At 45.2% G+C, this 13,140-nt stretch overlaps 1 protein-coding gene across 2 annotated transcripts in view; it reads right to left on the reverse strand.

The window, feature by feature from the left end:
- Window positions 1-1,953: 1,953 nt before the first annotated feature.
- kirrel3b (kirre like nephrin family adhesion molecule 3b) overlaps window positions 1,954-13,140 on the reverse strand; it is a gene marked incomplete at both ends in the record, with an annotated part of 162,610 nt that continues 151,423 nt past the window's right edge. Inside the window, 7 exons of one of the 2 annotated variants that reach the window (XM_080844742.1) lie at window positions 1,954-2,424; window positions 4,529-4,615; window positions 5,692-5,801; window positions 6,078-6,161; window positions 6,547-6,654; window positions 7,899-8,097; window positions 9,203-9,303. In XM_080844742.1, coding sequence (XP_080700868.1) covers window positions 1,954-2,424; window positions 4,529-4,615; window positions 5,692-5,801; window positions 6,078-6,161; window positions 6,547-6,654; window positions 7,899-8,097; window positions 9,203-9,303 — 1,160 coding nt within the window. Of the gene's footprint in view, window positions 2,425-4,528; window positions 4,616-5,691; window positions 5,802-6,077; window positions 6,162-6,546; window positions 6,655-7,886; window positions 8,098-9,202; window positions 9,304-13,140 lie in introns of both variants that reach the window. The other variant, XM_080844741.1, reaches the window with a different exon arrangement.

The following is a 13,140-nucleotide window of genomic DNA, read 5'->3' on the forward strand; positions in this document are numbered from 1 at the left end:
GGCTGGTGTTCACCCATGATCCCTCAGCACAGGGGGCTTGTTCTGGCTTTTAAGTGCTCATATTCCATCTGCCCGCAGTTTCAAGGTTTCCAGTTAGATCCAGAGCTTCTGTAGAGGCTATGCATGGTACACACAAGATGAGATGGAGAGAGAGAGAGAGAGACAGAGAGAGAAAAAGAGAGATCCTAATCGTGTCAATAAAGAACCAGTTTTTGCACTATTTCAGCGTAATTTTTGTGCATTGAGTATCTCCAGATGTCACAACTAAGTGGTCACCACAGGGAAACAGATGGCAGTGGAGGAGCATAGTGGATCTACAGCGTAATAAAAGTGTGTACGCGGGTCAAGAATTGTGTCTTTTGTGTGAATTTTGTGTGTATGTGTGGTTTTGTTTCCCAGTGATCTCAAAAGAAATGAAAACAAACATAACATAATATGTCATACTCCCGACTACTCGGATGTGCAGTTCACTTAAAACAGTGAGCATGCGTTTGTCCGGTGAGCTCAATCATAAGCAGAACATGAAAACAAAATTAAACTAATCATCTTTGAAAATGTCAAGATCACAGTAGTACAATTGGATCAGCTCAGCCTCAACATGGCAAAAAAAAAAAAAAATATTTGTCTAAGAATGAAGCCACACAATAATCCAATTAGCATTGTATACATTTGGCATCACAGGCTTTTCAGATGGCGGAGATCATTACAGAGGTGTCGGAGAGACGTCACGCCACACTGGCACAGTGTGCATTACAGTCCTTGTGTGATCTTTGCACTATTTCAATGAATGGGGCAGCCACAAACCACTCCAGCAATCCTCCTACAGATTTAAAAATGTTCTCGTCCACTCCAGTGAGCATTTGGTGGCAAGGTCTAGCATATTAAATAGTCTACACAAGGCAAGAAAAGACACAGGGACAAGTCCTTTGAGCTCCCAGTGTAAGTTAATTTTCAATGAAAAAACTAAAATCAACCAATTGAGCTGGAAAAAATAAAGAATGCAAAATTGGATGGAAAAATGTACAGTGATAGTCCTTTATCTCCGTATGGCAAAAAAAATGTAAAATGGTAAATTTGGCCCTCTGGTTGAGATCACAGCAGCCCTTATCAGAACAGTTGCGAGGGCTGGGTATCACGGCAACAGCGAGCTGTGCCGTTTTTAATCATTTTCAAAAAGTTTGAAGGAGTTTTTTTTTTTCGTGTTGGGCTTTATTTCACCCACATGAGAGGGATTGCCATATCTGTAAACGGGAGAGGGCTTTGACAAATGACACCCACTTCCATACAGTAGTTGTGCTTCAGAGGACCACAGAGCAGCATGGAGCACTTGTCTGTGATATTTACCGGACACAGAGGAGGAGATTCAGGGAAAGAAAGAGTATCGGTAGTAGTATTTCCTTGGACTGCGAGCCTCTCCTCTCCCCAGGTATTGTGGGTCTCTAATAGACTGTCGTTAATGTCATTATGCACTGGCTGGCTAGTGTCCTTTCTATTCACAGAGATCCCATAGACATTAAGCTAAATAGAAAGCTAACAGGCTTTCTCAAGGCTGAATGACATTTTTTCTCCAGCGTACGATGGTGTCATGGCACGGAGAGTAAAAAGGTGTCCGCCTACAGAGCTGGAATGCTGTGGGGGAAAAAAATGGGAAAAGATGATGATGGCTTGAAGGGTCTCAAGCGAGAACAGGAGGTTTTGGGGGGATGTAAGGCTTCTTTGAAACATAAGCTAGGAGGACGGGGGAAGATGGTCAGGTCCTCTTGACGTTGGGTCATAATTCTCCAGAAACCCCCAACAACACACCTCATGTGCTTAACGTGGAAGTGAACTCCCCCCCTAGCCTCCCTTATTTGGCCAGTCCCTAATGCTGGCTGGCAGCCCTGGAGCAGTCAACTATGCCCTCCCCCTTCACAGCTCAGCGTGATCATCCCTCCCCTGGTCAGACCCGCCAGGTCAGACATGCGTCTGCATGCGCTTCTGCAGGGGCCTTGTGAGGTCCGAGTTCTGCGAGGACGACTGGGAGTAGTGCGAGGAGGAAGAGGCGGAAGCCTTGCTGTCCTTGTCGAATTGCACGTAGCCTTCCGGCTTGCTGTAGCTGCTCACGCTGCTGTCGCACTGCGTGTCCAGGAAGGAGCTGGAGTCGCTGAGCGAGCCGCGCTGGAACTCGCGCTCACACAGCTCAATGGAGCTGCTGCCCATGCCCAGCACGAAGCGCTGGCTGTAGTCGTACAGGCGGTTGGGGCCCGCGCCTAACGTGGAGTAGATGTTGGTAAAGGACATGCCGGTGGGCACACGCTGCTTGCCCACCGTTCCGGAGGTGGACGGGGTGCGCATCTCTGTGGTCTGGTTGCTCGCCAGGGTGATGGTCGGGGTGGTGTGGTGCTCTTTGAAGGTGTTGACGCTGTAGTAGCCGTTGGTTGGGTCCTGTTAGAAGTGAGAGGTCAGGTTTAATGTTAAACCCTTTTCTTGACATCATACAAGGATGGATGGATAAACGGGGCAGTAGGTACATTCTAAAGGGAAATAGTTAAACTGGAAAGGGCTTTATGCAGACCACATATATGTACGTATGTTTTTTGTTTGAAAAATCCGGCAGTACATGGCCCCTTGGCAGGAGCAACTCTCCGAACCACATCAGTGTCTCCAGGCAATTGCTTGTAGAGAAAACAACAACTTGTCTTCTTATAATTTTCAAAAAGAAAAAAAAACCTGAAACGGTATGAAGGTCAAACTGGCAATTACTAATAAAATGGCAAGAAAATAAGGGAAACTGGGACCTTTGTCAAGAGGGATAAAAGTGCTTGAATGGAATGTTTTCATTGCGAGTGTAGCACTGCAGCCCTGCTACCCGCTAATTAAGTAAACTTCGACGATTCACACAGTGGCACTAAGCAAGCACAACACTAGCATGAGGAGTTCAGTAATATTTCAACTTTAATTGGCCCAGAAATGGCAGTAAGAATGTTGTTCGCTAACTCTCCTGATGGTACTAGAGGAGTAAAAAATATGTAAGTAAAAAGAAGGAAGAGAAAATGAAAAAAATAAAATTGCAGGAGGTTGAGGCGGCCACGCTTGTCAGTAGCAGGGGCTTGGCACTGTTGCTAAGAGGCCAATCAGACCCAACTGTGAAGACATGAATGTCATTTGGAGTACGCTCCGGCGCAACCCCCTACGGAGGGATGTTAATCACAGAGAGATGACGCTGCTACCACAACCCAAGGAAAGAAAAGAGAAGAAAAAAACCTCATACACAGTGTAATCAGACACATTTTTTCCCCTTTTCTTTCCTTCTTTCTCACTTCCTTCTTCTTGGCTTGTTCTTTACACTCCCTGCTCTATTGCAGGAACATCATCTCTTCCACTCACAGGCACAAATGAGAACATGGGGCTGAGAACATTCGCTTCTGAGATGACTGTTCGTCAAGAATCAGCCTCAGCTAAGGCTTTGGCTTTTGAATTACGTTCAACATATTGACATGCTTTAATGAGCTATACTGGAGGGGGGACTGTCATTTTTTTTTATGACAGGCTTTTCAAACAAGGAACTTGTATTGTTTTATTCAAAGCAGCTATTACTGACATCTTAGAAATATCTTGTAATATCTTATTCAGATTCAGAAAAGTAAAATCTGAACATGAATTTTTTAAGACATCCAAATTTGTTTTGATGGTTCCCAATGATTGAATAAAGAATTATTTTCATACAAAACACATTTTCTCCAAAACAGGATGGATAGACTTTGTTTCTTGGTTATTTGGTTATTTCAAAACAATGTATTTATGTATTTACTTATACTGATTGGGATTTTACTGTTGGCAGTAAAGTTTCCTCTCTATTCAGCCCTGGAAAGTGTTGACTTTTCCAAGGCACACTGATCAGTATACATATGGCAAGAGTAATTATGGCAGTCAATGGGAAATTATTGGTTTTGCTTGACTACATTGACTCTGAGGATTTCCATCTTATTATTATTATTTTTAAGCGATTTGACTGCATAGACGGTAAACCTTCATTGCAAAAGGGCAACAATAACCAAGCCTTAGTGGAGCAGAACCAATGAATATTAAAATGAATGGTATGCTTTTCTGTCTCGTGCAAAAAAAAACATTCCACCCATTCTTAATTTCATTTCCCATCTTATCTCACCCAGCTGGAAATCCTAGAATGTATCTTCTTGATGGATAAAATGTCACATGGAAAAATTGCATTCCTGGTTCCTCCCTGAAGTACAGTGTTTTCATGGTCCCTCTCTTGATGTTATCAGTGACACATCTGAGGTGGAGTTAGTGGATATCTCTTTGATAGCAGATTAAGTGAAAGTTCTGGAAGTTTCTGGTGACTTTTCTGTCCTCTCCAGCATTTTACTAACGTGCTTCATTTCCACGTTAATGTATGCTAATACATTTAACGTAGCCATGAGGACCTTCTGCACAACAAACTTGCAGGAGGTTTTACCAGTTTTAACAGTCTGGCTTCTGTTGTTGTTCTTTCACTTCTAAAAAAATCCTTTGTCCCTTGGGCGCTCACCTTAATATGCTGGTACTCTTTTTCCTCTTCCTGCAGGACCTCCAGCTGCTTCAGAACAGACTCCTGCTGGAACTCACCCCGCTCAATCTGAAGGGACAGAGAGGGAGAGAGAGAGAGAGAGAGAGAGAGAGAGAGAGAGAGAGAGAGAGAGAGAGAGAGAGAGAGCGAGAGAGAGAGAGAGAGAGAGAGAGAGGGGTTCACTTCACTGCTCTCACCTTTGGAATTTTATCCACCCACCCACCCTAACTCTCCACATGGTCCACTGTGTTCTTTTAAAGGGCTTAATGATATTCAGGCTAAGCTTTAATTTCACTCGAGGCAAATTTCCATAAATAAATTGCCCACGTGAATCTCATTAGGGAAACGAGTGCAACCGGTCACACACCCAAACCACCCAAAGAGGTGCGTGCCGATTTCGCCTCAAGCTCTCCTCAGTAGCCACCTGTGCCACCTGTGCCTTCTGTCCACTGCTCTTTTTTTTGTTGTTGTTGCAAGGAGCAGCATTGTAGCGGTAATTAGTGATCCAAATCTTTCTTCTTTTTCTTTTGCTTCGCTTGACGTGATTGCACAAGAGGCAGTGACCACAAAGACCTCTGATGCGAGGATCACATAGCCATGGCAACCCCTCTGGCTGCGCCCCTGTCCTTCTAGGAAATTCCGTCCGGCCACTAAATATAAGCTTGGTGGGGCGACAGGAGCGCAGCTGAAAAGACGCGGGAGCTGCATTATTCATGGGGCCATGCTAGCACTGGAGATTGGTGTTATTAGTGTTGTCGTGGAGATAATTACCATTCATTATCACAGGACGTGACAGGGCCTGGCATAATGAGAAGCTGGGGCTCTGAGGGTGGGTGGGGTGGGGTGGGATGAGCTGTGTGTGTGTGTGTGTGTGTGTGTGTGTGTGTGTGTGTGTGTGTGTGTGTGTGTGTGTCAGTATGTGTTTTGGTTTGTATGTGTGTGGTGTGGTGTGGTTTAGTGTGTGTCTGTGTGTGGTGTGGTTTGGAGTGTGTCTGTGTGTGTTTTGTGTGCGCCAGTGTGTATGTCTGTGTTGTTTGTGGTGTAAGTATGTGTGTGTTTGTGTTTATGGTGTTGGAAGTATGTGTGTGTGTGTGTGTGTGTGTGTGTGTGTGTGTGTGTGTAACTAGCACACACGCAAACCTTACCATGAGCTGCTTCATGGCAGCATGTTCCTCATTCTCCCTGGCTGCATTGTGGTCCTTGTGAACAATCTCCACGCGGATGTCATTCTTGGCTGAGACCACCCCTTTCAGGTCTAGGAGCAAGCCAAACCAAAGTGTCACACGTTAGCACAACTGCCTTTTCAAATAACGAGATGTGAAATACCCCTCATGCCACTTCACATTGCCCAGTCTATAAATCACACTCAAGAACAGAAGAAAAAAAAAAAAACAGAACACAACTAAATTAGCATCAGACAGGAGAATACAGGAGAAACCACAAGATAGTACTCCCACAACAAAAGCGTTCCTAGGCAGCTACTTTCAGTAATGTTGGGTAGGTGCATACTTGTCATATAACGGAATCTTACTTTCTGTCTTAATTTTGCTGGCAAGTTCTCTCTGCTGAGCACAGATGGAGACGGGCAGTGAGGGCATAACCAGGTGTGCGTCCTCTGTGTATACAACAACAACATGCTGAATACCAGCAAGAGGCCCCACAAGGGCAAATCCAGGACAGTTCTGAAGGTGCATTAGCTGACTAGGCTAACCTGAGTCCCTGAATGCGATGGAGACGACTTTGTACATTTTATATCACTGAGATATGACTGAGACAATATCAAGATGCCATGGGAAGGAAGGAAGAAGGAAAAGAAGGGAAAAAAACGAAAGAAGGACAGAAGGAGAACGAAAGAATGAATGCAATATGATGTTTGAAGAAGAGTGGTGAGTGAAGTATCATGAGCTGTTTCTTCTTCCTGTCTGTCTTGCAGTAGATCTCTGGTCAGGTGATAAGGTGACCGCATGCAGAGATGAGTCGGCGGCGGCGGGGGTACTTACTCCTCTGGGCGCGGGTGCAGCAGAACGCTCCGATGGTCCCCAGGAGAACGATGAAGGCCACGAAAGCCCCCACTGCCACCCCGATGATGACAGCCACCGGCACAGACGCTGTGGTTCAAACAGAGGAGAAATACCCTTACCCTTCAATGACACAGCATGCCGACCTCAATACACTCAGCCATTCAAACGTATTCCAACATGATAAAAGGCAACAGATAACACCGCGATACATAAATAACATGGACATCTACATGTACAGAGACACAAACAACAAATCATGGCCGGGGGAGCTGCGCAGCCCATCTGCCAGGCTGACCGATGATCGATGTGCGATTTACACACATTTAACACCCTCACGAACAATCTGCGATAAACACCACCTCTGACTAATATGTGGGCACAGTACGCAATTAACAGCTTGAACAGAATAATACTATACTTAGTATAATGACCTATTACATGTCTGTGTATTGTGAGGCAGCCGTGCATGAGGCAGGTGCATGATTGCTCAGCAATAAAACAAACAAATGCTGCATATACACGTTCAGGTTTTAGTGGGCTAGCAGCGGAGCAAGGTTTTATGGTAGGCCTTGGGCATGATTTTTTTTGGGGCGCTAATATGCAGAAGGGAGCTGCACATGTTTTTTTTGGCCTGGTTTTGCTGTGGTAATGAATGGCTGACTAAGAGCAGGGGCAGCACCCGCATTAGTAACTCCCTCCCCTCAAACAAATGCAACACAACAAAGCACCTCCTAAGCCATTAATGCCTATTTAATGTCTCCATTAATCTATGTCCTTTTCGAGGAAGCCGGGCATGTATTTCTATCGTCCGGAACTAAACTGTGGCCAGACTTTGTCATCTACCGTGGTGGTTGTGGGCCTAGGTGAATTGTAAAACACAGAAGCAATGGCATGTATTTCAAGCTTCAAAAAAATGCACTCCAAAATTCTCAGAAACAGACCGGTAGAAGATGATATTATAGTTCAATAATTCATTTAAAATATGCTGTTTTTATGTCAAGGACAAAAAACCCTAGCACACGCCTGAATTCCAAGCTAATGCTATGAATTCATATCTCAGTTCTACTTAAGTGGAATCCTGTCTTTGGAAAAAAAAACCTCTCTCACAAAGACTTGCTGCCTGGTACAATAGAAACCGACTAGCCCCAATGACACACAGCACACTATTCTACCACATAATAAAAAACGACACACTACCACACAATACAACACAAAGCTTGTCTCCAGGCTGCCAAACTATTCCGCAGAGGCGCCACAACACCACTAGCAGCCTACAGCATGGCCACGCATTGAAGAAGAGAAGGGGGAACCTGTCGAACCTTGGGTCCCACCTTGTTCCTGGAGTCGGATGATCTCGGTGTCAGAGCCGAAGCTGTTCCAGGCAGTGCAATTGTAGATGGTCTGGAAGTCGGCGGGCACGATGTTGCTCATGGTCAGCGTGGAGATGGCGCCGTCTTCCGTGCTCACCGTTTCCACCGTGTAGCGGCCAGACGTGCCAGACTCCAGCACTGTCTCCTTCCAGGACCAGGCCTAAAGGAGAAGGGGAGGGGGAAAAATAGTATCACACATAACCCTATTGTTTAAGGTCATCTGAAGGAACATATGGCTGCCACTTTAGACTACAAAGTATGGATTAGAATGTTAGATTTATGATTATATACTGGTATTTATTTCCATAAAAAAGATTGAGGTATTATAAATATCTTTTTAAATTGCATAATGATTGTATAAATCGTATAAAGCATGTCTATAAAAACATCAGTATTATTAGCGGCGTAGTATTATTTTCCCCATGATCCGATCGGAACGATATTAATAAGAAAGTAATTAAGAAAGCAACCAGTGCAGAAGAATTTCCAGTTCACACACACACACACACACACACACACACACACACACACACACACACTCACACGCAGACACACACACACACACACGGACACACACAGAATAAGTAATGAATCATACATTGTCCCTAAGAGTAGGCCGTGTTTATCTAAGTGCCATAAATCTTAATAGGATCTGTGGTATCACAGCATAAGCATGCATTAAATGAGAAATTAAGAGTGTTAGTCTGCCATGCCTAACCTCCAATTCGTAACAGAGAGAGATTATTTTTGCAATGCAATTCCATTTATTAAAACAAACCAATCATGACTCAGAGGTGGGCGGCTGTGTTTATTGTAACTGTTACGAAGAGAGAGAGCGGGTCGGCACATAGCAGGACTAACTCAGGATGACTGCATCGACAACAGCCCACGGCCCAAACTGTGCTATGAAAGCCATGGGCTTCTCTGCTTTTAGTAAAAGTGATAACAGGTGGCTCAGACGGGGAGCTATGGAGAGTGCCAAGCTAGAGAGCGAAGAAGGAAGGGTGAGAGAGAGAGAGAGAGAGAGAGAGAGAGAGAGAGAGAGAGAGAGAGAGAGAGAGAACAGACTGAGTGAAAGAAATGTAACCCTAGAAATGTAGCCATTAAGCCGGCTCTCCGCATTTAATGTGGGTGATAGCAGGTGGCCCTTACTGGAAGCCAACCAGGGTCTTGAGAGGGGGAGAGATAAAAAAGAGGGTAGTGTGGGGAGAGAGAAGGTGGCGATTTGAAAGAGAGAGGGAGAGAGTCAGCAGGAGATGACTCACAATGCGGTCTGGGGGAGGAGTGCTGGTTATGTAGCACTGAATCTGTCCCTTCTCCCCGTGAAGCTCCTGTTTTGTCTGGGTCTTGGAGATGGTTGGAGGGCCTGTGTACAAAAGAAAAACAATGGATTAGTCAGACATTGGCAACAAAGTAAAGATCAGGTACAGTACGTGTTGTTAACATAGCCAAGGCCTGGAGAAGAACAATACATAATCATGGGTGCTGGCAACCAAAGGAGATGACCAGACACCAGTCATACACAGCTAGCACAAATGCTTTAACTGAGACAACGGCCTTTGATTTTTATCCAACACAGTGACACTCACACGTAAACAGCCCCCACATGCACACATAATCATTGTACAGTTTATGTCAAAGCAATAACACAATGATAGAGTAGGCATCCATACAAATATCTCATCCCACTTCCATCAAGCAGCCTGTGTAGAGATAGACCCCTAATGCAGTAATTTCAGACTCTTGACTCTCAGCTGTGCTGTGCATGGTCCTATACTTAGATTGATCGAGATGTTCCTTATATTGTTCTCAAATCACCAAGGACTGTATGAGGGAGAGTAAAGGGGTAAGGGAAAATGGGCAGAGAGAGAGAGCGAGAGAGAGAGAGAGAGAGAGAGAGAGAGAGAGAGAAAGAAAGAAAGAAAGAAGTGTGCGGATAAAAGAGGGAGAGAAAGAGTGAGGGGAGGGAGAGGGCAGGAGAGCAAGCATAGTCCTCTTTTGCAACCTAGAGCAGGACTGATTTATGGTGAGTTTGATATCTCCCCGTGTGATAAGGGTTGCCATGGCGAGAGCAAAGCTATTTCTATGAAGCCCAATCAGGAATGCCATGGCGATGGGGAGGGGTGTTGTTGGGAGATAAGACCCATCAGTGCATCGCGGCACATTCAATTTGCTCACTCGAGCCGTGAACTTTGACTCTGCAGCACATTTGCTCATCACACCATCTCTATGGCCCTTGCAAAACAATGGAGTTTGGAAATAGTAAAAATGTCACTCGAATGGAGAACCAGGGAGATAGTTGTCCTCAAAAAACAATAAAAGAGAAAAATAAGCGTAAAACAATGAAACGAGATCTGGACAGTTTGACTCCAGGTCACAATCTGATAAATACCAATTTACCACACAAACTAAAGCCTTAATGTTGTTCAGATGTTTCTTCCAATAGCTATTCCTGATAATAATTACCCAAATATTGATGAGGTATAAAGAGTTGCAGTTGTTAGTCCGTTACTTTTCCTCATGCAGGGAACCAGAAAATTATAGCTACATTAGCTCTGCGGACAGGCACCAAATAAATGGGTGCGATTGTGCATAAATGTTAATGCTTTCCTCCTCACACAAAGTGCGACACACAAAGTATGATGTTTATAGTGGTCAAAATAAAAGATCAGTCACAAATCGGTCTCACAAAATATACTAAACCTAACTAAGGGGTGTGTGTGTGTGTGTATGTGTGTGTGTGTGCGTGTGAGTGAGTGAGAGAGAGAGAGTGGGTCTGTGAGCGTGTCGGGTACGGGTGAGGTCAGAAACAGAAAAGTGTCTTTCCTCTCTGTGTGTGTAGTTATATTCAAGGCCATCATATGTGAATGTAGTCATCATAAGTTGATGGTGCCAGGTTACCAAAGAGGATGGTTAGTTTGTATGCAAGACCCTGTCTGTATGAAGCATAATTAAAACTCAACTTGTGGATGGTGTGGCAAAGCCAACTACCTAATGCCTAACCATGAAAAGACTGTAAAGAGTTCATGGTTCTTAGGTTGGTTGCAGTCTTTGATGTGCAGTGTTCCGATGGTGCAGTCCGAAGGAAGCTTGCAGAGTTTGTGAGTCGTCTCTGTGCTAACTCATTTTGGTTGTTTCTGTTGCTTGTAAGGTTAGTTAGCAGACTTCTTTTGCAGCTGCATGCGGTACATGACCTTCTTTACTCTGTTAGCAGTGTGTTCCGGGCTAATTAGAACTCTTAGGTAGGCTCTCGGGTCGCTGCCATAAGTTAAGAGTTTGGTGCGGGAGTCAGTACCCTGAGTATGGAGAGAGCTGGCATGTAGAGAGTCAGAGAAGTAAGAGGGGAAGGATAAAAGAGTGGGGTTTGTTTACCAGAGCAGGGGTGCTGTCTAAGTAATATCAGGCTACAGCTACTGTTACAGGAAGTGATTGGAGAATGTGTATTACTGTTTACATAATGACTTATGTTTCATTATGATTCCATTTAAATCACAAAATGAACAAATGAATCTGTGGTGTTCAAACTGTACCTATATAGTTAAGGGGCTTATTGTAGAATAAAGCTCAATAATGTCATTCTGGACATTCCTAAGTTTGAGTTGTTTGTCCACACAAACACAAAAAACTGCACTCATGCACAGAACTCACAGGGTGTTCTTGAGGTTGAACCTTTATCATATTATGTGTGTGTGTGTGTGTGTGTGTGTGTGTGTGTGTGTGTATTTGTTGATGTACTGTACATGTGTATTTATTGATGTGTGTATGTGTGTACACATCTATTTGCTGGTGTATGTGCCAGTGCTAGTGGGTGGGTGAGTGTGTGTGTACTGGAGAGTGTGTTTGGTGGGCAGGCGGTAAATACACAGCGGATCAATTCCTGCCGGGGCTGCTGAAGGCAAGAGCTCGGCACGGTGTGGCGTGATGAGAGAGGGAAAGAGAGCGAGAGGGAGAGAGAGAGAGAGAGAGAGAGGGAGTGAGAGAGAAGGAGAGAGAGAAGGAGAGAGAGAAGGAGAGAGAGGGAGTGCGAGTGGCTCAGGAGAATCAGTGCCGTGGATCAGGCCTGTAAATGAGGAATATAATTAGACGGCTTTATCTCGGCGTCTCAGCCCGTGGGTGAGCAAGGCTCTCTCTGGAGGAGCGCACCCAGCGGGGGGTGGGGGAGATCACGGGAATGGAGGGCTGGCGATGGTGGTGGCGGTGGGAGAAGCAGGGCTCAACGCCTGGGGCCCCGACAAACCTGAAGAGGGTATCGGGAGTTGGCAGAAAAGATTCCACCCCCGGCGTGGCAATCTCCGCCACCTACCACAGATTGGCACGGCTCGGAGCGGATGGACGGGAGAAGTGGGAGAGGGGCACTCTGACTGTCTCTCTCTCTCTCTCTGTGACACCATTACAGTCTGTTCTTAGGCAGACAACACAGCAATACAGGGATCCGCCCCATTTGCATAAGCGACAGATTGTTGTTCAGCACTGGGAAAGAGGAGGAGTGACATTTAATGCCTCTATTTCAAAGCGCCCGAGAGAGGCTGGAGTGCAGCACCCTGTCCCGTGTGTCTATTTTATCGGCATTAATTTCCATTATTATTAATTGGCGGAGGTGCTATCTGTATATGAGCAGCGCCAGTTTGTGCTGAAATGAAAGGCTAATTTATTGAGCACATAAAGTCAGGGGGGGAGGGGGATAATAAAACGAACACATAAACCCACTGAGAGCTTACAGGGGAACCAGGGAAGGAACATCAATCTCTCACTCTCTTCCCATGTATGGGCTGATGTCCTTCTATATCCGAAGACAGAAACACACGTGAACACACACGCACACACACACACACACACACACACTCCGTGACTCACACACACACTACTGTATTTGGCCCATCTGTCATCTTTTTTTCTCTCTTCCCCGTTTCTCATTCTTTCAAACACACTCTCTCCCCCTGTCACACACACACACACACACACACACACACACACACACACACACACACACACACACACACACACACACACACACACACACACACACACACACACACACACACACTAACACACACTAACGCACACTAACGCACACACACACACATACACACATCCACAATAACACGCTGCTACTGTGCCAAACCCACACTCCCATTGCTAACCTAATGTGTGGATGTCAGAAGAATGCACCCAAGTAAAGTGCATTAGAAAAGCCAACTGATTC

The sequence above is a fragment of the Sprattus sprattus genome, assembly GCF_963457725.1.
Source record: "Sprattus sprattus genome assembly, chromosome: 9".
NCBI classification, from domain to species: domain Eukaryota; kingdom Metazoa; phylum Chordata; class Actinopteri; order Clupeiformes; family Clupeidae; genus Sprattus; species Sprattus sprattus.